General features: G+C 46.4%; 1 protein-coding gene across 1 annotated transcript in view; it reads left to right on the top strand.

Annotated features, from left to right (window-relative positions):
* NPC1L1 (NPC1 like intracellular cholesterol transporter 1) overlaps positions 1-23700 on the top strand; it is a 311377-nt gene that overhangs the window by 114587 nt on the left and 173090 nt on the right. Inside the window, exons 10-11 of the mRNA XM_069618961.1 lie at positions 145-234; positions 4138-4328. Of these exons, the coding sequence (XP_069475062.1) occupies positions 145-234; positions 4138-4328 (281 nt within the window). The remainder of the gene's footprint in view (positions 1-144; positions 235-4137; positions 4329-23700) is intronic.

The following is a 23700-nucleotide window of genomic DNA, read 5'->3' as shown; positions in this document are numbered from 1 at the left end:
CTGCTCCAGAATTTGCAATGCACAATCATCTTTTTCCCCACTCAGTTGCACGTTGTCTTGGTCTCCACTTCCTCTTGAATTCTATGTAGTTTGTCTGTATCTGCTCTTTCTTCCCAGAAATAATTTCTCATCTCTCATCCCCAGATGTTGGTCTTCATCTTCATGTTTTGCGCTGGTATTTTCTTCACCATGAAGGTTCGCGTGGGCCTGGACCAGGAGCTATCAGTGCCACAGGTGTGTGCCCATTCCTCTGCCTCCTTGTCTGCTGCTTTTTATGCAAGTTATCTTTAATTGAATCCCTCCCTTGTTTCATGTCCCTCATGTTGGCCAAGCACAGTCTGCGTACCACCTGGTGTTTATCCATCTTTTCCACAAGTTTTCAGTCTCTTCGCTATCCCCATCATAATTCCTGGTAGCCCGCCACCCCTCTCATGAAAGATTAATTATACAAATTCCATAGTGCCAACATACATAAGTGCTACAGGCTGTCAGTATATTTACAATGGCAAACTTAGAAAACGTAAGAGTAATATTTCTGATCAGCAGAACAGCCACTGAAATATATTATCAGAAGAAAATAAGGATGGACACAGCATTAAAGTACATGAACTGCTGCCATTTTCTGTTTACAGAAGAGGGAGAGACACTGTTTAGGTTAAATCAGCAGTATTAGCACAGAAATGCTGCCAATCCTCATACTGTAAAATGCAGAACACTTTCTCTTACCTAGCAGTTTTGTACAGAATTCACAAGGAGAATAGTTATACTACACTGCATTTTTCAACTTAAAAAAAGGAATATAAACCACTGTGGCAAATGCCCCTCTTGACCGAGTTGGTGGATGGTGGGGTTGCCAAAGGAGTGGGGATGCCGCCACAAACAACGTGATGATGGGCCCGGTGACAGCATGAGGAGGATCTGCTTACTACCGTCAACATACCATGTGTAGAAGACAATGTTTATCACAGTGCAACCACAGATGCTACTGCTCGTTTAAGGGAAAGGAGGAGAGGCAGTTCTGCAGGGCCAGCAGTGGGTGTAGGTGCAGGAACCGCACCCAGATCTAACCAGAGACAGAGAGGGACCTGAACTAGCCAAGGGAATCTGAGGAGTCAGGCAGTCCTAACAAAAGGCCTCCTTTCTCACACAGCATGCCTAGATAGGCCAAGATTGTTTACCGAGGGCAGGTCCAGTGTGTGTCCAGCAGAGAGGTACGTTCAACAGGAGGGATTAGACAGCCCCAAGCCTGAGCAGACTACAGAACAGGAAGCCATCCTCAGTGGTGAGACCCTATAGCTAGCCCCTATACAAGTGACCTAAAGATGAAGAGACATTTATGAAATCCAAGATGGCAGACGTGGTTTTTTAAGCTACAGTCTAGCAGACACAAGGTCACCCAGGCCCAGAGAACTATAACTCCCAAGTTTTCTATACCAAACATGGACACCCGTGTTCCCTTAACCCAAAGAGAGGCTGGACGTCAGAGGCAGGATTTGGAAGACAGGAGGAGGACTGTTGAATGAGAGGGGTGAGACCCTCCCAAGTCCTACACCAGGGCTGTAAGACATCCCCAGAGGAGGGAGTCAAACTGCCAATCCACATCCCATCTAACCCATCTGAGTCCCTTAACACCAGAGGGGCTCCACCCGTAAGTGTTGGAGTTAGAAGGAAGGTTTACTTCAGTGAGGGGCTGTAGAGGTGAAGAAAATAGGCTGGGGCGGGAGCAGGAGCAAGAGTTGGAAAATGAGCTGGTCACATAAGACTGGAGCAGCTTTGTGGGATTGAGATTTGAGGCAAAATGCTGAGGAGAAGAGAAAGCTTGGGGCAGGTGGCTGGAGTAGCAGAACCCGTGGAGGAGAGTAAGGCAGTGAGGGACATAGTGAGAACCCCTGTCGCAGGTTTAGGGCAGCCTCCTGTGGGCTCGCATCTTTACTGGACGCCCCATCACGCACGCCCCCACTAACACATTCCTCCCATAGGCTTCAAGTCTGGAGCTGAGAACCATGATGGAGAACCAAAGAGAGGGGACCCAGAGAACTATGGCAGAAGGGTTTGGGCCACTCAGAAACCTGGAATGAAATGGACAAAAATGGGTTCAGAGTTTTTACAATGCTGTTTTCTTGGGGTTATCCAAAATGCTACTCCATAAACTGCTGATAATTAAACATTCGGCCATGAGGCTGGTGTTCATTTAGGGAGTAGTGTGCATGTCTCGCCAGCCTTGCATTCATTTTACTGGCTTCCTGTTAAACAATGGATTAAATTCAAAGCTTTGTGCATGGTACACAAGGCTTATTACAATTTTGCCCATGTATTTTCTCAAATATCTTCCTTCCAGAGCCTTATGCTCAGCATCAACCGGACTGCTGGTTGTGCCTAGATTTAGATTAGCAGGATGTGGCTGTCAGGCGTTTTCATTCCAGGCCTCAAGGCTGTGGAATTCCTTGCCAACTAGGCCTTATCAAGCACTTTATAGAATTCAGACAAAAACTGAAGACTTTCCTACTTCCGCGATAGGGCTGTTTTGGCCTATGGTTTCTGGGTATTGTGGTTTATCTTCTTGTTTAGCGTCAGAATGCCTTTTCAAGATGATTGTTTGCCCCAAGTCTTATACCATATCATACCAGAGACTTACAGTCTGAGACTGTAAGATCATTGGTTATTAGATTGATTTTTCAAGAAGGGATCTGGTCCCTTCCTTACTAAGAAATGAGAGAACATTTGTATGAACACTTCTCCCTTTCTGAGAGACAATTATTAAGTTGTCACAGGGCACTTTGAAGAATAATCATCCTGCAACTTTTAGTGTAATTCAGATCAAGCCAGTCTTATTATTTTGGAACACCCTGTGCACATTTATCAATGATCTTTTTCGATCACCTAACAACACACACACACATATCTGCATGGTTCCCTTGACATGGAATACCGTCACTCCTGTCTGAAGTTGTAATGCTTGACATATCCTCTTTTTTTAACTTCCTGTAAAACCTGCACTAATGCGCAGTGGAGCTCAGTATCCATATGGAAAGCAAGGTTACAGAAAGCTTACCAGCATTCTATACTGATATCATTGCACCTGGCCCAGATAGCTTGCTAAACGGTGTTGCAAGCCTGCATTGTGCCTTTCGGAAAGCATTGTGCAGAAAAGCTAAATGAGCTTAAAAGTAGCTAGTGCTGCACATTTGTGATGTATTATCCTAGGAAGCTTAGCAAGCTGTGTAGCATCCGGCACAGCACGTTTGATAAAACACCGTTCAGAAAGCTTTGCAAGCCTTGCCACCGGTCGCATGGGGCCATTGGAAATGCATTGACTGAAAATGTCAAGCAAACCATAATTGGGCTGATATGGTACCTTTAAATCAGAAACACATTTGCCCCGAAAACGTATTATGCTATTACACTTCTAACATGGTGCTTTTGAAAAAAAACATTAAGAATGGCAAGGTCTGACAAAGCTGGCTCACGTTGGGAAGCTATTTCTGAACATCATTCCTGGATGATTTTCCAAGCAGCTCAAAATGACTAATTCTAACTACAATTGTGACATTATCCAAAAAAACAAAGACACAACGTACCTTTCTTTGACTACAATTTTGTTCCCATGCCATTGTCACTCTCACCAAGTGTCACTACACCCTTCTCTAAGACTATCATATCTTCCCCTTAGCTCTCTGGCTATGCTTCCCACTGCCTTTGCCCGCTCTTACCATTTCCTCTCACCAACTCCCTCTTCTCACCTTGTTTCCATGTCTCTCTTATCTACCATCACCTGTCCTGTTGCACCTCCTTTCTGAGCTTGCTTCTCCCTTCTCACTTGTTTTCCCATCTACATGTCGCTCTTAAATCCTTTCCATCTTTCTCCCCAATCCACTTTCTAATTTTTCAATTGCCTATTGATGCATAACTCTTATTTCCCTGCCCCCCTGTTCTCCTCCCATCTCCCCTTTTCCTATTACATCCACCCATCTATTCCCTGTCAACTCCTCCCATCTCCCTTTCCCTCTCTCCTTCGCCCCTCCACTTTTCTCATCTTACCCTCCTAGGGGTTTCCTATGTCTACCCTAAGGCTTTGATGTAACCCTTCCTTGCCACCCTAACCGTCGCCAATTTGTTCCTACCTTATTTCAATTTCAGGACTCATACATGTTGGACTACTTCAGCTACCTCAACAAGTACTTTGAGGTTGGGGTGCCCACTTACTTTGTTACAACTGGGGGCTACAACTTCTCTAGCATGGAAGGCATCAACGGCATATGCTCCAGCGTGGGCTGCGACAATAACTCCATGACACAGAAAATCCAGTATGCCACAGAATTCCCTGAGCAGTAAGTAACTGATCACCATATAAGCACTTCCTCTCGGGTGCACCATGAACATACAGACCATGCTTGCGCACAATCCATAGGCACTAAGAGGAACTGTAGAGATTTTATGGGGGAGGAGCTGGAAGAGGGGAGCCTTTAGAGTGCTTGTGCAGTAAAATACTACAATTAGATTGGCACGGTATCCAATTATCACCTCTCACCTCTGTTAATAAGTGAAACTGTGGAATAGACAGCAGTTACCTGACCCATCTTTGGCAACAGGTGCAGGAAAAGCCCCTTTCCAACATGGATATCAATTAGGTTTTTGTGAACCCTACATAAGGCTAACACACAAAGACCTATTTGACCCCTATCGTAGCATGGACATTCATATTAACGATGCCCATAATCCGTGTGAAATACAGGACCCCACAGACTACGGTCCATCCTTATTCTTTTTGGCCTTCAGCCTCCTGAACTAAAGCATCAAGAGAATAAGGGCTTTGGGAGGTAAACACAGAGTGGGATGGCCTTGGTATACATGCTTCTGGACTAGACACTATAGGAAGGATTCCTCTAATCCTCCAATGGACGGTGGAGCTCAGTATGTCTACCAATACTCTCTCTTGGATGTGGTAAAAAAAGAATTACTTCAAACAAACGCCATAGGGTGAATGGGTGTGGTTCCTGGACATGGCAACGAATTATAGCTTTCAATGATTTCCAACAGCAATTAAAGGGACTCTGGGGTCTGAGTAGATGCAGTCCCCCAGACAATATACAACAAACAACAAGGTTCACTTATGATCCTGCTTCTAGTTAGATTATCATAGCATATAAAACACCAACCTCTCATTTGAGATAGATATTTATTTACTTACTCTTAAACACTGCATAGAAAAAATGTCTTCATTATCTTACACGTCATCAAAAAGACCATCATATTCTATATATAATAATCATACCTAATGGACATAACTACCTAATCACAATCTTATACAACCTAAGCTCTAATGCACCCTTTTCCCATTGTGAGTTTTTACTTATTCTTAAACAGTTAAATCAGGCTATTTAAATACTATGCCTCGATGGAACCCTAACCGTATTACACTATATCATTTAGCCCATGTCACTGTCCATACATACCCTGATCAAAAACTACATAGAATTCATGAACGGTCAGAAAGACATTTATTGCATTCTCATTTTCCTCTATTTGCCATTTGCCAACATGTGTTTCGAGGTCTGGCTCTTTTCATTTTAATACTTAGGGCCTCATCACAAGTTTGGCGGTAACCGTTAAATCTGGCGGTCGCGCTATTACCGCCGGATTTAAGGGTCTGCCAAATCAGGGCTTCAGCGGATTTCTCCCCAGCTCCGAGCTGGCGGTAAGAGCGTGAAAATTCCCCATTGACCCCAATGGGGAATGGAGCATTCCTGAATGGGCTCAGTGGGGAATGGGGAATTCCATTACCGCTACACCCGTGATCTGGCGGTAGGGCTAATACCGCCGGCATTACCGCCCAGCTTGTGATGAGGCCCTTAGTGTCACACAAAGTTATTTCTACCTTCTGTTTCAATAACCTCCATCCAGAGTGTTCCCTTTATCATTCTGATCTTGGCACATCTGGCAAATGTATATCAATATGTTCTGCTATAAAATTGCAGCATGGTAACCTTTATTTTTGTTCTTAACCCTTTCCTCATAGTTTGGTGCTCTTTAATCTTATATGGCCCTCGCAATGCCCTCAATATTCAAAGTCTTACATTTATCCAAGGATCAGGTCAGATGATGTGTTGGCTGGGAGACAAATAATGTAGTATTTCTTTGTAATGGAGAAATCACTGCTTCTTTCAGACAGTCTGATGCAATGGCTCACTGTAATGAGGCACTGACCATAACTAAATCATGCAAAACTGCCACAATATTATCCCTTAAATATCTTGCCAGATATATAGTTAGGGGGAGGAAGTGCATTTCAAATTTCTGACCCTGCAATCCATATCAGCACTAGACAAAATATATGAAATCACTTAGAGACTTTTCATGTAACGAGAGTAGGAGAGGCATATAATATATCTTCCTGAGCTATTGAATTCCAGATTGCAGCAATTTTTGTATGTACAAAAACAGCTAAAGAATCACACAATACCTCTTTAAGTATAGCATTTCTGATTCCCTCTTTAGGTGAAGCCAATTTTCAGAAAATCTACAGCAATTTTGCAATGTTAGACAACTTCCAAAATGTAGGCAGAAAAGTAAGCTTTGCACAATAAATGTCTTTTATAATCAACAGAGCAATGTGTATACCTAAACCTAAAACGAAACAGAGATTTTGTCCTAGTGTGTTCTAGCCGCCTACCATCCCTCTTTAGGGACAATAAATCATTAACGACCCAAAGAGCAAACTCTTACCTGCAATGTTGATGGAGGCCCTGTTGATGGGTTTGATCACAGCTCTGTCGATGATAGCGCTGTTGCTGGTCCAATCAACAACACCCTCATTAGTAAAGGAAAAGGACGAGCAAAATAGGTTCCTGCTAATGCTTCATCAGTCATTAGCATCTGAAACCCCTCTTTCATAAAAAATAGTTGATTGTTATGTCAGGAAAAATACTGGAACACTAGAAAGACAGAGAATTCAAGGGATAGTTTGACGATTATTCACAAGAATATGATTTGGTTAGAGACAGCCAAGATAATTAAGGGGAAGACTGATGGCGAGGAAGAGCAACAGGATATAAAAAAAAAGTCTTAACGAGGGTCAAAATAGCAGTAGTCCCCTCGAGAAAGAAAAGCAATAAATGCACCAGTCTCCTAAAATGAAGCAACGCCTTCTCAACCTATTTCAAGCATCCGTTTTTAGAATCATTAGGGAGCTTAACTGTGGGTTATCAGAGCAGGTACTGAGTATGCAGGATAGACTTAAACCAGCAATACCACCACCATTGGACGCATGGTGGATTAGGCATCCCCAAGGGATTTGCTTATGATTTGGTGGATGTTTTTCCCTAAGGGATTAGGCTCCAGCATAGGGCATGAAGACACCCTACAGGAGGAAGGGGGGAATAGCATTATGAGTGTGATGCTGGAAATGCATTGGGAGAGACGGGGCCTCCATGTCCTTGTCTTGTATTCCCTTATCATGTGTGTTCTGTGTTGTTTTCTTTACAGTAGTCCCTTTGGGACTCCTGGCAGTGCAGCTCTTCCTCTTTTTGGTTGCAGTGAACAGACCCATGGGATACCCTTATGGCACCCATGGATGGGGGTACAACCCCGTACCCCTAGTTTATGTTTTTGGGAACCTGTGTGTGGCCCACAGAGCAGGGTATGGGCGGGTGACAGCTCCATTTTGGGATACCCAGGCCCTGCCATAGTGGATTCCAGATAGGGGACAAGATGGCCCCTGTGGCTTCTTGGTTTCTATTGCCTGTTACCGTGTTTTCCCAAAGTCCTGGGAAGCCCCGACTCTGTCCCTTCCCCTGACATAGACATTGCACATACTTACCATATTAGTATTGCCAACCAAAGAATAAAGTGTGTTATTGATTGTGTATATTACAAACCGTATTTATATAAAGAACTGTGTTATCACCTAATATAGTATGTGGACATTCCCTTGTGGGGGCTTGGTGACTACACTGTACTTAAGAACCACCCCGCATCACCTCCTGAGAGCTAAGCCTTGATTGCTCGTCCAGCTACGAACAATAGAGAATCTTGGCTGGGGTGCTCTGTGCTTCTACTCTGCCATATAGAGGGCAGGAGTACAGATAACCGCCCTCCAGTCTTTACAATGATGAATCCTCTGAACATTCGCGTAATCATGAATGGGAGGATTAGACTGTATAGTAGCTCGTGTATTCTGATGTGAAAGGAGGAAAGTGTTTCATACCCTGAGCGCCTGGTACTTTGTGAGTGACAGCGTGTGAAATTGTGTGAATAGTGCTGTGTAGAACCATGGGTGTGTGTTGATTGTGGGTGTTCCAGTGTGCCAGTTTCCCCAGTCTGCATGCTTGAGTGGCTGGTCCGGTGTTTGCTCCACATTTATGATGACTTCTTAACCTCTGACTGACTGAAGTAACTTGAAGTAACTCAAATGATGTGCCTGACGCTTTGTCTATGGCTCGTGGATGGAACAGCTGATGGCTATGATCTTTCGATTTTTTTTAAAACTCTTTTTATTATAGCAATAACTGTGTTCAGTAGGCTTCACTGGCCCGCAACAGCCCGGGCCCAGGTTATAGGTCTGAGCAAAGCAAGGGCCTTAAAAAAGGACCCGATACCCTTACCAGGCCGGTGAAGCACACAGAACATGTTATTATTGCCATTAGCACCCCGAGGCAAACCCTTGAGGTGCTAAGAGGAATTACACACAAAAAAACACCCATGATGCTTCGTTTGCAGCAGCGGAGTCTGGACTGCCATGGAAATAGAAGACGGGCTCCACTCGGAGCACCTCTTCCATTTCTATGGCATAAACAGGTAGCCAAGCGGTGCGGCCAGGGTGGAGGAGCCCTTTTAAGATGGGGGCGGGAGGCAGGCGAGGAGGTAGAACAGGCAGCGCTAGGTGGAGGGTGGGTGAGCACAGCATTGGGGTTGCTCCAAACCCAGGCTTGCATTGTTAGATTCAGCCCGGGTATGGAACAACCTGAGTGGATGACACACCCGTCAAGGGTGCTAATATCATTTTCAATGTAAAACCTGAAACAGTGAAAAAGGAATCAAACTGTTCAGCACTCAATCAGAGTTACACTGGCAATAACCAGTGTGGATGTACATACATCTTGGTAGCTTTGTGCCACCAGTTAGAAAGCATGTAACTATTACATATTTGGTCTTGATCAGCCTCTCACAACTTGATATCGTACACCCTCCCTTTGTACATGTCACACCCATTACCGCCACTTTCACCACTCCGCTGAATTTCAGGTAACGGAACATGGGCTTTAATTCCACCACCAGCCATTCCACCAGAGATAATTCCACCAATTCTTGGCAGAATTAGTGCTGGTGGAATGAACACCAGAAACACAAATGTTAATTCCGGCAAATTACAAGTGCAATTACCACCGAAATACAGCCAAATACAGCCAAAAATTGACGGTAATTCTGCCAAAAAAGGCAGTGCAGTTACCTCCACCACTAAGGTGGAGGTAAAAGCACCCAGGTGATGGGAATCAAGCGCAGGTGCCAATAATAGCCTCCTAACGTGTATTTAAGGCTCACACCCTCCCCAAACACACTTCCAAGCAACATGCAGCCACAACCAGAAGTGAATTACGGCATCCACAACATGCTGATGTCCCCTGAGCTTCAGCAGTATGCAGGGCAACCACATGGAAGGATACAGGCTGCACCAAGAGGGATGAGACATGTGTTTCTGATGCCTCCCATACCGCGTGACCATCCGTTCTCCTGGGCTCTGAATGGCCAATTGATCTCGCTGTATCACTTGGACAGGAACACCATGAACACCATAAGTGAGCTGCTGACCCGCCATACACATCCAAACTGCAATCCCACCACTGCATAAGCTGGTGTCTGTCCTCCAATTCTGTGCCACCGGTGCATTCATGCAGACTGTGGGGATTCTGTATGGCATGTCCCAGGCAACATTCTCAAAAGTGCTTGCGCAAGTGTTGAATGCGCTAATGGGGCATGTCCATTGATAAATCTCGCTGCTCAACACCCTGGCCCAGGTGCATGCAGCAAAGGCAAGATTCTATGCCATCGGCCATTTCTCTAATGTCATAGCAGTACTTGACTGCACACATGTGGCACTGATGCCCCCTCCCTGGCAGTGGAGCCTGCATACAGGAATCGTAAACTTTAACATTCCATGAACAATGAACATCCAGTTGACCTGTGATGCAGAACTGACCATCAGCCACTGCTGCGCACGATTCCCGGGATCCACACATGATTCCATGGTCCTGAGGAACAACACCCTCTGACATATATGGAAACATACCAAGAACAACAAACCTGGTGCTTGAGTAAGTGTGACATCTGATGATGATGCAGAACAGAGGCACACATGGAGACAGGCCTGCGGTCACATGTGGGGAAACTACATGTTCCATGACCCATTTTCCATGTGGCACTCCATAGCCCATGTCCCTAAACCCCACTAATGCTAGGCACAGACACCAGAGAACATACTGAATTCTACTGAATGTTCCCACACACTGCCACTACAACCCCTCCACCACCCTGCCGTACATGTTTATTTTAATTTTATTTTATTTGCATTTTTAAAGCGCTCATACAGCCCAGGGGCATCGAGGCACTGTTACAGGAATATGACTTAGTTGCGTATTTATAACGCACTTAATACCAAGAGGTTTCAAGGCGCGGACCCGGGGATCGAACCTCTGTTGCTTTGTGTCGTCTTGTTTCCAAGGCGAGCACGTTGCCACTGAGCTATCCTCCCGGGACATGTACTAAACCCTACATGCATTTTAGCACACAAAGGCACCAGGACAATAGTCAATGAAATTAGCATGCAGAAGCAACATTGTAATGCTAAACACTCTTCTTCCAACCTGCTGTAGGTGACTCAGGCTATCTGCTGCTACCATGGTTGTTGACACCGGTGAGGAACCCTGGTACACCGCAGGAGGCACACATAAAGACCATGGCATGCATATAACTCACGTTTGGATTTCTCAAGGGAAGGTTCAGGTGCATCCACCAGACAGATGGGGCACTACTGAAACAAGTGGGTAAGACTGTTGTCACTTGCTCTATGCTGCACAACATGCGCATACGTCGGAATATACCCATGCCTCCAGATGAGGACATTTCACGCCCTGACTCAGATGGAGAAGACGATGCAGATGACAACAGGGCACCTCACAATGGACACAGGGAATTGAGGGAATGACATCTTGTCCAGCAGGACATCGACAACTATTTCTGAAAGCACAAAAGACACCTGTCACTGTACATTTACCTTCAACTCTATTCACATGTATCACACTAATGAAATTGCCACTGGATCAAATGGTTGTAGTTCAAAGTGATTTATTGTTCAACTATGCGCCTAATCCCCAACAATATGACCCTCCCCACACCCTCATCCCCAACACCACCCCCTCCCCACACCCTCATCCCCAACACCATCCCCCTCCCCACACCCTCTTCCCCAACACCATCCCCCTCCCCACACCCTCTTCCCCAACACCATCCCCCTCCCCACACCCTCACACACTTATCCCCAACACCACCCCCTCCCTACACTCTCATCCCCAACACCATCCCCTTCCAACACAAAACCCACTCTACAACCACATTCCCAACACACAACCCTCCCAACGCCTTCATCCCGAAGCCACACCACTCCCCACATCCTCAACACCACCCCCCTCCCTACATCCTCATCCCCAACACCATCCCATTCCACACACCCTCAACCCTCTCCCCATACACTCATCACTGCCATCTCCCTCCGCACACCCTCATTCCCAATACACCAGCTTCCCCACACCCCCATCCCCAAGACCACCCCCTCCCCAAATCCTCATCACCACCCCCCACCCAACACCCTCATCACAAACACCACACCGTCATCCCCCAAACCCTCATCCCCAACACCAACCCCTCCCTACACCCTCATCCCCAACACCATCCCCTCCCCACATCCTCATCCCCAACACCATCCCCTTCTCTACACCCTCAAGTTCAACACCATCCCCCTCCCCACATCCTCATCCACAACACCATCCCCCTCCGCACACCCTCAACACCAATGCCATCCCCTCCCCACACTCCAACACCATCCCCCTCCCACACCCTCATCCCCAACACTATCCCCCTCCCCCCTCCCCACACCCTCACCCGCAACGCCATCCCCCTCCCCACACATCTGTGGTCTCCAGTCTGTCCCATGAAAGTGTCCACTACCTCCTCCTCTTGGCCCCTTTTTGGCTAGGTGTGGTTGCACAATGTCTGTGGTTCTGGGAGTGGCTTGTTGGCGTGCTTGCCACGGATCCCTCAGTAGCGGTGGCTGACACGGAACTAGCAGGTTCATTGCCCTGGAAGTGCTGTATTGTAAGGGTGATGGCCCTGGCCACTGTTTTATGTGAGGCCGACATTTGCTCAGCCACCTCCCTAACCCTTTGACTCATTTGGGTGTTGCTGGCACTGGATTCTGATGCACACAGACAGTCCAGGGAAGTGGACACCCACCTTGAGGCACGCAGCACCACATCACACATTGCCTGGGAGTGTTTCTGTTGCTCCTGGGCTATCTGCTGCTTTGCCTCCTTCCGCTGCTCGATCTGGGTGAGCCTCTCCCAGATGGCATTCAGTGTTTGCTCCTACACTGGCCTAGGAGATGGATGGGGCGTCTTCCCTCAATGCCAGATGCCCGGCCTGCTTGCTCCTCGTCATCCTGACCTTGAGAATCCATGTCTTCAGGACAGTGATAATGGAGGGCATGGCGAGATGACAAGGGGTAGGGGGAGAACTGCATGGGTGATATGCTTGGAATGAGAGGACATCTGCCTCACAGGGGAAGAGCTTGAGGCAGTGGTGGCAGACTCCGGTGGAGCAGTGGCAACGGGTGCAGTGGTCTGGTCCCATGTCTGCATGTTGTCGGCACTTGGTTTGGTAGATTGGTCCTCTGACTTCCCAGCAATGGTTGGAGGTAGCTCAGTGGTGGGGAGGTCCAGCAGCTTCTGTCATGGCGGGACTTGGTGGCGGGATCCTGGCCGGTGCGCCAGTGGCCCCAGAGGTGGAAGAAGCAGTGCCCTTGGACAGGGGTATTTTGGGTCTTGTGGGCATTCCCCTTCCTGGGTGTAGCATGTCCTCTGGCCTTTTTTACACTTGCTGGGAGCAGGTATGCTGGAGGTACTGCTGCCTTCCATGGGATCCTGGGTGTCTTGTGTACCTGTTAGGAGACATAAAAGAGTGTATCGACACCCTGATGGACTTTAGCAGGGTTTGCTGTCATGTAGTGTTCTATGCACTATGGTGTCAGAGGGTGCTGGAGCCCCATGGGGGCATACTTCATGTGGCCGACAGTATGGAGGTGTACTGCCTGAAAAGGGGTGGTGGCATGTGACATGCGAAAAGGTGACTTTCTTTGATACTTGCTGTTTCATGGTAGATGTATGTGTTGTAAGGAAGACATGGTATCAAGAATAGACAGACACAAGTGATCACAGTTCAAGGCTGTTTATTAAACTGTATATGTACGGTGGAAAAACACCTAATCTGAACCTAAATCTAAGGCAGTTCCATACCAGCTATCAGGTTCTTCAATGGTTAAGTCTCTTTTCAATAAAAGTCTCTTGCGTTCAAAGGCCTGATGCATTCAATTAAACAAACAAATAAACAAAAGGTTCCTCTCCAAATGAACGTTGGGGTGATGACTTTCCACCCCCGGGATCTCCCTCTGCCGGGGTCGGATCCTAATGCAAGGGGAAAACCCACTTACCCTGGTCTTACAATCCTTCTTGCACTCACAAACTTTATACATTTCCAAACCATTCACTGTGGACATCCCTCTGTTGGTGTCCAGTTAAAGTTATGAATACAAAGTTTCGAAATGCAATATGTTTGAAACAAAAGGACCGAAAAAAAAAAAAAATTCAAATGGCTTTTTTTTAATGTATTTTTTTGGTTTCGCATAGGAAAAATTAGTGGCAGGGGTTTGGGGAGGGACCCCCCCCCCCCAAAAAAAAGGGCATTCACATTTTTTTTTTAGATCCTTTTGGTTCGAAAGTATTGCATTCGATCCTTTTGTATTCGAACCTTTGACTATAAACCCCCTCTGTTGGGTTAGTTCCTGTCGACACACTGTTCATGGGACTTCAGACTTCGTCCCTTCTTGTTAGCATCCCTCCGTCGCACTCACTCTTGACAACTTTTGCAACGCACAGTTCATGTACTAATTTCACCATGCGGGTTTCATTTCCCTAAGCTTTCACAATCGTCTGTCGATCAAAGACTTTCCACGGTACGGAGGATTTTACAAGACCCCTATCTGACCACTTTGACCTCCCTTCGCCTCTTCCCAAGGCCTTCTGGTTACGGTAGTCTCTACCATTGTGTAATCGCCCAGTTTCCTGCGTGAGCACCCAAGTGGTGCCGGATGCCTCTGTTGCTATGTTTTTCCTCCTCCTTCATCAATTGTCTCTTTAAACCGTTCATATTAGCAGTTTGCTATTTTTCGTTCAACACAGTTCGGTTTCTTATTGACTCTCCCCTTGACTCACCAGCTGTGATGAACCGCTTGGCTTTCTTTCTCTTTGGAGTCAAGGTTGGTACCTCAGAGACAAGCGTCTCTCCCTGGTTTGGTAATCAGCGGAGGAGGGTCTTGTCTACCGCTGACATCTGCTGCAACATACGCTGGCTATTGTTTGCGTTTTTATGCTTCCATCTGCAGAGGTTTCACATGCCCTGATCGGAAAGGGCAAGGTCGCGTCTCTCCTTCTCACTGTCTCAGTATGAGCCGTCTTTTACCTCCTCTTGAACTGCCGTGCTGGGTTAGCTCTCACGTTGTGCGGTCTGCCTTGCTTATCCTTTTATTCCTGTGGGGAAGGGAAAGGGCCGTCAGTTGTGTGTGTGATTCTGGTCAATTGCCTGACTTTGCCTGACCCTTGTATTGGGACATGTCAGGTAAACGGCTCTGGTGTTAGTCCGTTGTCTTTCGTGTTGTGCGAAAGTGTTTGTGTCGGGAAAGGAGGGGGGCAGTGTTTTGGGATATCCTATGTAGTAGGATGGGAAAAAGGTGTTGAAAGAAGGGGGATACCACGTCTCACTCGTCGGTGTCCCACTCCCCAAGGACCCCCCCCCATCCAGGTGATCCTCCCTCACTGGTCCACCAACAGGAACTGGATCTAATAGCGATTACCGTATCCTGGCCAACTGGATGTCAGATCCCCGGGGACTAGCTAGGGAGACACCGTCAGGTTTCTCACATACCCTTCCTTCATGTGATGTAGCCACATTTATTTCACAGGGGAACCGGGAAAGAAAATATACATTTCCCTGGTCCTTTAATTTTTGGTGTTCCACAGTGAAACAATAGGGTTGTAGGTCTAGAAACCATTGCATGACCCGAGGGTTGGAGGCTTTGCATTGGCTAATCCAAACTAGGGATGAGTGCTCTGTAACGAGTGTGAACTTTCACCCCAATAGGTAGTACCTAAGATGGATAATGGCCCACTTGATGGCCAGGGCCTCCAGTTCCAACACTGAGTATTTTTGTTCACGTGGGAACAACTTGCAGCTGGTGAATAGTATGGGATGTTCTAATCCATCGCAAACCTGGGACAGGACGGCTCCTAACCCTGCAAGGGAGGTAACTGTCTGTAAGACAAACTCTTTAGAGAAGTCGACTACCTTTAGGATTGGGTTGTGACACAGCGTCTGCTTCAAGGTGTTATTACATATCTTATCCTCGCTATTCCAATGAAGTTTCTGGGGTTCGGCAGTCTTAAGTTTATCTGTCAGCTGGGCTGTTTTGTCCAAAAAGTTAGGAATGCACCTTTAGTATTATACTATTAACCCAAGAAAAGCTCAAAGATCTCTTTTGGTCTTGGGAGTTGGTGTATCTAAAACGGCTTTTACATTCTCATGTTAGGGTTGTACATTCCTGTTTCCTATGAAGAAGCCAAGATATGTTACGGCTGATTGGGCCAATATGCACTTAGCTGGATTAGCAGTTAGGCCAGCGTTTCTGAGGACTTTCATGATGGTATAAAGATTGAAGAGATGGTCCTCCCAAGTTTTACAAAAAATGATGATATTGTCAATATAAGGTCCACAGAAATCACAATAGGGTTGTAGGATTTGATCCATGAGGCATTGGAAAGTGGCTGACGCACTGTGTAGACTGAAGGGGAGGACTTTAAATTGGAATAATCCTAGCAGCGTTGAAAATGCTGTATTTTCCTTATCCGGTCCATATACAGGAACTTGCCAGTAACCCTTAGTTAAGTCTAGGGTCAATAGAAAGGTGGCTGATCTGAGTTTATCAATTAGATCGTTGATGCGTGGCATGAGATAAGCATCAAAATCTGATATGGCATTAACTTGACAGAAGTGTATACAGAATCTCCAGGAATGTTCAGGTTTAGCGACCAACATGATAGGAGAGGACCATGGATTTGAGGAGGGCTCAATAATGTTGGCTTTCAACATTTTGTTGACTTCCTCGATCTGTTTACGGGCTTCCAGGAGTCAATATGGTTTTAAGCGTACCACTTTACCTTTAGGTGTTCTAATATAGTGGTATGTACCTTTTACTCTTCCTGGTTTTACTGAGAATACATTGGGGAATGAAATGACTACATCTTTTAGATCTTGTTGGTGTTGAGTAGATAACTTGGAAGGAATTAATTCAAAGTTATCTGTGTCTTCAGGAACCGGACAGGCTAGTACTTTGGCATGGGTTGCTGATGGGTTCTCTTTCCACTCTTTCAAAAGATGTACATGATATAATTGGATTTTCTGTTTTCTATCCGGTTGGGCTACTCAAGTACAGGTTCTTGTTTGTTCTCCTATCTCATAAGGTCTGTGCCATTTGGAGACAAGCTTGTTCTTGGAGGTTGGTAAGAGGACCAGTACTTTCTTCCCTATGGAGAATTATGTTAAATTCACTTTCTTGTCATAAGTGGTCGTTTGTTGGCTCTTGGCTTTTTCCATATGAGTACAAACTTACTATCGGACCAATTTCATATATTCTCGCATTCGGGTCGCGGTTTACGAGATGAGAATAGGGGCCTCCTCATGTTCTTCCCAGGTTTCCCAGAGCTTGGCCAGGACATCTCTCGGTTCTCTTCCATAGAGCAACTCAAAGGGAGAGAAGCCTGTGGAAGCTTAGGGGGGTTTTCCTCACTGCAAATAATGCCCATCGGATCATTCCGTCACAGTCTTTCCCAACTTTGTCTACTAGTTTTCATAGAATTAGTTTTAGAGTTTTATTGAATCTTTCTACCAAGCCATTGGTCTGGAGATGGTACAGAGAATTTCTCATGGTGGTAATGTGAAGTAGCTCTTTGACTTTGGCCATGAGCTTACTCATAAAATACGAGCCCTGGTCAGTTAGTGTTTCCTTGAGAAAACCTACCCTGGAGAAATATGGTAGAGATGTTTAAGGATTTGGTGGGTGGTATTAATTCGCATTGGGAATGCCTCGGGATATCTGGTTGCATTATCCACCATCACCAGGACATATTTATTACCTAATCTGGATGTTTCAAGCGGTCCAATTATGTCCATAGCAATTGTTGAAAAGGGGATTTCCATGATCGGCAATGTGTTCAGAGGGGCAGGTGATGGGATGTGCGTGCTGGTCTTTTGACATATTTTGCATGTCTGGATGAAAGTTTTTACATCGGTGTGGACACCTGGCCAGTAAAACTTTCCACTAATATGCACCTGTGTTTTAGATTGTCCTAAATGCCCTCCAGTAAGATGGGAATGCACGATTTCCAGTACAACCTTTCAGTGGCTTTTGGGTATTACCAATTGTGTTTTTACCATACCTTCTGGGGAGGTGTCTCTTCTGTAAAAGAATCCTTGTTTTAGAAAGAAAAAGGGACTACCCTTCTCTAGGCCTTCTTCTTCTGAAATTGCCTGTAAAAACGCTTAAGCGAGAGCTGAATAATTTCGCGGGGTGAAGGCTAGGTTGGGATAGATGGTGGGTTTTTCTCCCTTCCTTTCTTCGATATTATGATATTTTTATTTGTATCGCTCTCGTACACAAGTGTTTCAGAGCGCAACTAGGCAAGCGAGGGGAACAGGGGAGAACACAACAACGATCTTACTAGGCCCAGTGACATTGAGAACACGCAAGTGCATGGGAAAGGGAAGAGGGAAAAAGTACATGGAAGGGGGAGAATGAAAAGTGCGGAGCAGAGGAGAGCAGATAAATAACAATACATAAAAATAAATAGAAAATGGAGGCAATAAACAGTGGTAGTGTAGCCAGCAAGTGGCAAGTGCTGTGTTTAAGGCAGCAGACTAGGTAAGTCTGATAAGTGCAGAAAAAGAAGAAGAATGAGGGGGGGCTGTTTGGGTACAGATAATAGTCCCCAGTGAGAGGGGTGGCAAGGTGGCAGTGCAGGAGGGTGGCAGGGTGAGCAGGTACCTGGGCCCAGGGGACAGAGGGTGGCCAGGTGCACAGTGCCAAGAAAGAGCAGATCAGCAGGGGAGAGGGGGAGCGAAGGCAGAAGCAAAGAGGAAAGTCTTGAGGTGCTTCCGGAACCGGAGATGGTTCTCCTCAAGTTTTAGAGTCGCAGGGAGGCTGTTCCAGAGGGAGGCCCCAGCCAAAGATAGAGATCTACCCCCAGCTCGTTTCTTTGAAAAACGATTGACACCGAGGGAGTTAGAGGTAGAGGAGCGAAGAGCTTGAGATGGGAGGTACTTGCGGAGCGATAGCTGACGGTATTTTGGACCCAGGCCCCAGAAAGCCTTGTGGACAATGTAGAGGGTTTTGAATTTAATCCTTGCATCCACTCGGAGCCAATGGAGAGATTTCAGAGCTGAAGAGATTCGATCCCAGGGCTTGAGGCCAAAGACAAGTCTTGCAGTCCTGTTCTGGATAAGTTGCAGAGGGCGGAGAGTAGAGGCAGGTAGATTTAGAAAGAAGCTGTTACAATAGTCTAACCTAGAGAGAACCAGAGCTTGGGAGACAATGAGCTTCTAAGGGAAGGAGAGGAAATGCAGAGTACCTTTGAGGAGGTGCAGTAGGAAGTTTGACTTTTTAGAGACCTCAGAGATATGGGCGTAGAAGGTAAGTGTGGAGTCAAAGATGACCCCGTGGTTCTTAGCCTCGCAGGTAGGGGTAGGAGGAGGGCCAAGGGAGGCCGGCCAGAGAGTGAGGGAAAAGGATGGAGATGGTGTGCCGATGAGGAGGATCTCAGTCTTGCTGGCATTCAGACAAAGATCATCGGCTGCACACAAATCTTAATTGGCGGTTAGGCAGTCAGAGATGAGAGAGGGAGAGGAGGTGGCCGAGGGCAACCGGAAAATGAGTGGAGTGTCATCAGCGTAGCACTGGAAATTAGAGCAGAAAATGGCAATGCAGAGGGCAAGAGTTGCCCCGTATTGGTTGAAAAGCCAGAGTGAGAGGTTAGACCCCTGGGGAACCCCACAGGTAGAGAGGAAGACAGAGGAGAGGAAGGACCTCAGTTGGACCTGGGAGGGCCGATCTGAGAGGAAAGAGATCAGCCAGGCCAGAGCCTGATCAGTGATACCCAGGTTATCACGGAGATGGTTGAGCAGGATGGTGTGGTTGACCGTGTCAAAGGCAGAAGAGAGATCAAGAAGGATGAGGACAGAGGGAATGTTAGAGTACAGGTTGGAGAGCAGATCTGTGCTTCTGGCCGCTCTGAAGCCAGACTGGTGGTCATGGAGACAGCCTACAGAATCTTAATGAAGGTTAAGCTGATAGATGGCCAGCTTTTCCAGGAGTTTGCCCAGAAAGGGGGTAATGGAAATTGGGCGATAGTTAGCCGGACAGGAAGGATCAGCTGTGGGTTTCTTGAGAAGAGGATGCACAAGGAAGTGCTTCAGAGGGGAGGGGAAGATACCTGAGGCAAAGGAGTGATTGCAAAAATCAGCAAGGGCCGGAGCAAGGGTGTCAATGTGGTCCTTGATGGTTTTAGAGGAACAGGGATGAACCTGTTTTGACGAGGCTTTCATAGATCAGACTTGTCTAGCGACCTCATCAGGGGAGAAAATGGGAAAGGAAGAGAAGGGCAGTGGGGGGGTGGTAGAAGGTGGGTCTGCAAGCACAGACTGAGTGGGAATAGGAGGGGCAGGGGAGGAGAGGCTGGACAGGATGTCCTGGCTTTTTAAGATAAAGTGTGAGGCAAGGTCATTGCAGAGAGCCTGGGAGGCAAGAGGAGTGGTGGAGACTGCTGCAGGGTTGGCAAGCTCCTTGCAGATTTTAAAGAGTTCGGCCGAGTTGTTAGATGCCGCAGAGACACAGGCTTGAATGTGGGTTATCTTCTTAGTATGTAGAGAGAGTCTGTATTGCCTTTGGAGCAGGCGACAGGCCACTTTGTCAGAGGAAGAGCAAGAAGCCCTCCATTTCCTCTTAGCCGCCCTACACTTACATTTAAGTGTAGCTAGGTCGGAGTCATACCAGGAATTGCACTTGGCTTTGGACTTCAAGCGGATCCTCATGACATGGGCAAGAGCATCAAGAGTATTAGAGATAGAAGAGTAGAGAAGGGACAGGGTTCTGTTGGGGTGTGAGCAGGCCAGAGGAGGTGGAGGGGGAGAGAAGGTGGCTGCGAAAGCCTCCGCTGACACACGTTTCATCGGTCGGATGTCAGAGAAAGTATGTGGCAGTGTTAGAGTGGGGTTGGTTTCGGGGGAAGAGAGTGAGAGATGGGAGGAGAGAAGGCAGTGGTCACTCCAGGAGAGAGGAGTGGTCAGTGGGATCGAGAGGGGGAGACCAGGGGAGATCAAGAGGTTCCTAGTGATTGCATCGAATGCAAAAGTTTTGAAAAAAATGCATCGAAAAAATGCATTTAAAAAAAACTAAATTTAATGGGGGGGTCCTCCAACCCCTATTTTTTTACCCCTTAAAACCCATTATAGTAAAAGAAACCTTTACCTACAAAGAAAATGCCTTTTTTCGATGCATTTTTTCAATGCATTTTTTTCGAAACTTTGGCATTCGAAACTATGTATTCGAAGCAATGCCTGGATACCAGATCAAGACATCAAGTGTGTGTCCTGCAGCGTGCGTTGGGCCAGAGGGGAGGGTAGAGAGGGAGAGGGAATCGCATTGGTTGCAGAAGAACAGAGATGAGGGACAGGGAGAATCGAGGTGGATGTTGAGGTCACCAAGGAGGAGGAGTGGAGTGGTTGAGGCCAGGAGGGAGGAGGAGAGGTCAGCCCACTCAGAAAGAAAGAGGTGATTTACCCAGGGGGCCGGTAGAGAATAGCAACAGTAAGAGAGTGGCTGGGAGAGATTGAGAGCCTGCAGACAAGGCATTCCAAAGCAGACTACATCTGAATGGGAATGATAGTGGCAGGAATCCACTCAGGAAAGATCAGGGCTACACCCCCTCCAGGTCGAGTGGATCTGGGTGCGGAGAGGATCTTGTAGCCCTCAGGGAGTAGAGTGTCAAAGCTCATGACAGAGCTGGCCGTGAACCATGTCTCCGTAAGACCAAGGATATCAAGGTCCAGTTCTTCAAGGAGGTGGCAGATGTCAGCGGAGTGTTTGACAGCAGAGCGTGAGTTGAGAGTGGCAAGATAAAGAAGGTTGCCAGCCTTAAAGACCTTCCGGGGAGGGGTACAAATCAGAGGTACGCCCTGCAGAGTTGTGGAGGTAGCCTGAAGAGTGGCAGAGGAGGAGGAAAAAGTAGGCAAGGTAGCCAAGGAGTGAGCGGAGGGGACAGCTGGAGAATAGAGGAAGTTGATGAGGCGAGGGAAACACCTATCAAAGAGGAGGAGATTGGCCTGAAGACCTTGGACCATGGCAGTGCCATTTAGGTAGACATTAAGGATGACTCTAGAGTAGTCGAAAGAAGCCATGAGGACATCCCAGCAAGTGCCACCATTAATGGGAGAGGAGGAGACGGGACAAAGCACAGAGATCATATGGGGGGTCCATAGATCCAGCGAAGAAACAACAAAGAGGATGTCGGTAAGGGTGTGTCTGGAAGAGGCGCTGGTATAGGTATCAGCGATCGGGAGACCAGGGTTGGAGGCCAAGATATCCTTTTTAAATTTCTTTTTTCCAGACTTAGTGAGAAGGGAAGGATAGTTAATAGAGAAGCAGTTGGAATAGATGGGAGAGACAGAAAGCGCCATGAGTGGAAAAGAGAGGAGGCAGAGGAAGGAGTAAGCAAGTAAAGCAGTATTGAGCAGTCACTGGGCTAGCAGGTTATAATCAATGGCCAAAGTTAGATGCAAAAATACACCCAAGTTTGTCTTTCAAGTAAATGCAAAAATAAACCCAGGTTTGATTTTCAAGTAAATGCAAAAATACACCTAGGTTTGACTTTCAAGTAAATGCAAAAATACACCCAAGTTTGACTTTCAAGTAAATGCAGAAATACACCCAGGTTTGACTTTCAAGTAAATGCTAAAATACACCCAAGTTTGACTTTCAAGTAAATGCAAAAATACACCCAGGTTTGACTTTCAAGTAAATGCAAAAATACACCCAGGATTGACTTTCACGTAAATGCAAAAATACACCCAATTTTGACTTTCAAGTAAATGCAAAAATACACACAGGTTCGACTTTCAAGTAAATGCAAAAATACACCCAAGTTTAACTTTCAAGTAATTGCAAAAATTCACCCAAGTTTGACTTTCAAGTAAATACAAAAAATGGGAGCCCAGCAGTTAAGGAATTTAGAGTGGTAGTCAGAGGTAGTGGTGAGTATAGATAAAGCTTCAAATGAGTGCATAAACAGTGAGAGTTGAGGGTACCCTCTGAGAACGAAGTACAAGTAAATCAGGAAGGAGGGAACTAACCCAAACAGAATATGGCAAGAGAGTCATGGCAGTCCAATAGTCTAGAGGTAGCAGCCTCAGCGAGGGTTTGGCTGTTGCAGAAATCTCATGTTGCAGCCTGTTAAGCAGACAGGGAAGCTGACAGGGGCCTTAGAAGTGGGCCTTGGAACTGCAGGCTGAATCCACGCCTCCCAGCCACCCCAATTGGAAGAAAACAATAGCACCAGCCAATCACCAGGGCCCAAAGGCAAAAACAAGTTTCGATGCAAATCAGGCAGCCATTTTGGGGTGGGTTGCAGGGTAAACAGTCTCAGCTGGGCAAATCAAATAGCAACTACAGCAGTATGAAAAATGAAAAACACGTGCAACTGCACAAATGCTTCTCAGAACATGGGGCTGCAGTTTACAATGCTCACAATTTGAAATGCACATTCCTTTTGTACATACGTTAAAGTAAAAGTCTTTTGTTATTTTCATTTTCTATAAACAAAGTTCATGTTAATCGATATATCAGCTCCCCCAAAGCCTAAGTTACCTCTTTTCGTTTTATCTGGTTCACTTTCTTTAAAGTGAGGAAATAGAGCTCTTTCCAAAATTCCCTGGACAATTTGATCTCCCCAACATACCTCAAAAGGGATCTCGCCATGGTTTTGTAAGAGAATCCTCACATCTCTGTGAAAGTCGGGATAAATAATGCCTGCTAAAACGTCTATTCCGAACTTCCACTCTAAGCCAGATTTTGGGGCCAGTCGAATGTAACACCCCAGAGGAGGGATCAAAACCAAGGCTATAGGAATCATTCCTCTTTTCCCAGGGGGAATAATAGCTTCCCTACTGCTACAGATATCAAACCTTATTGATTCCTTGGTGGCGATGGAAGGGCTAGAGGCCCTCTGACTAGGCTTTTGAAAAAGTAGGGTTCCCCAATTAGTTTCAATTGAGTCACAT

The sequence above is a fragment of the Ambystoma mexicanum genome, chromosome 10, assembly GCF_040938575.1.
Source record: "Ambystoma mexicanum isolate Mex_15411 chromosome 10, UKY_AmexF1_1, whole genome shotgun sequence".
Lineage (NCBI taxonomy): Eukaryota > Metazoa > Chordata > Amphibia > Caudata > Ambystomatidae > Ambystoma > Ambystoma mexicanum.
The sequence above is the reverse complement of the archived record's forward strand: the minus strand, read 5'-3'. Positions and strand labels throughout refer to the sequence as shown.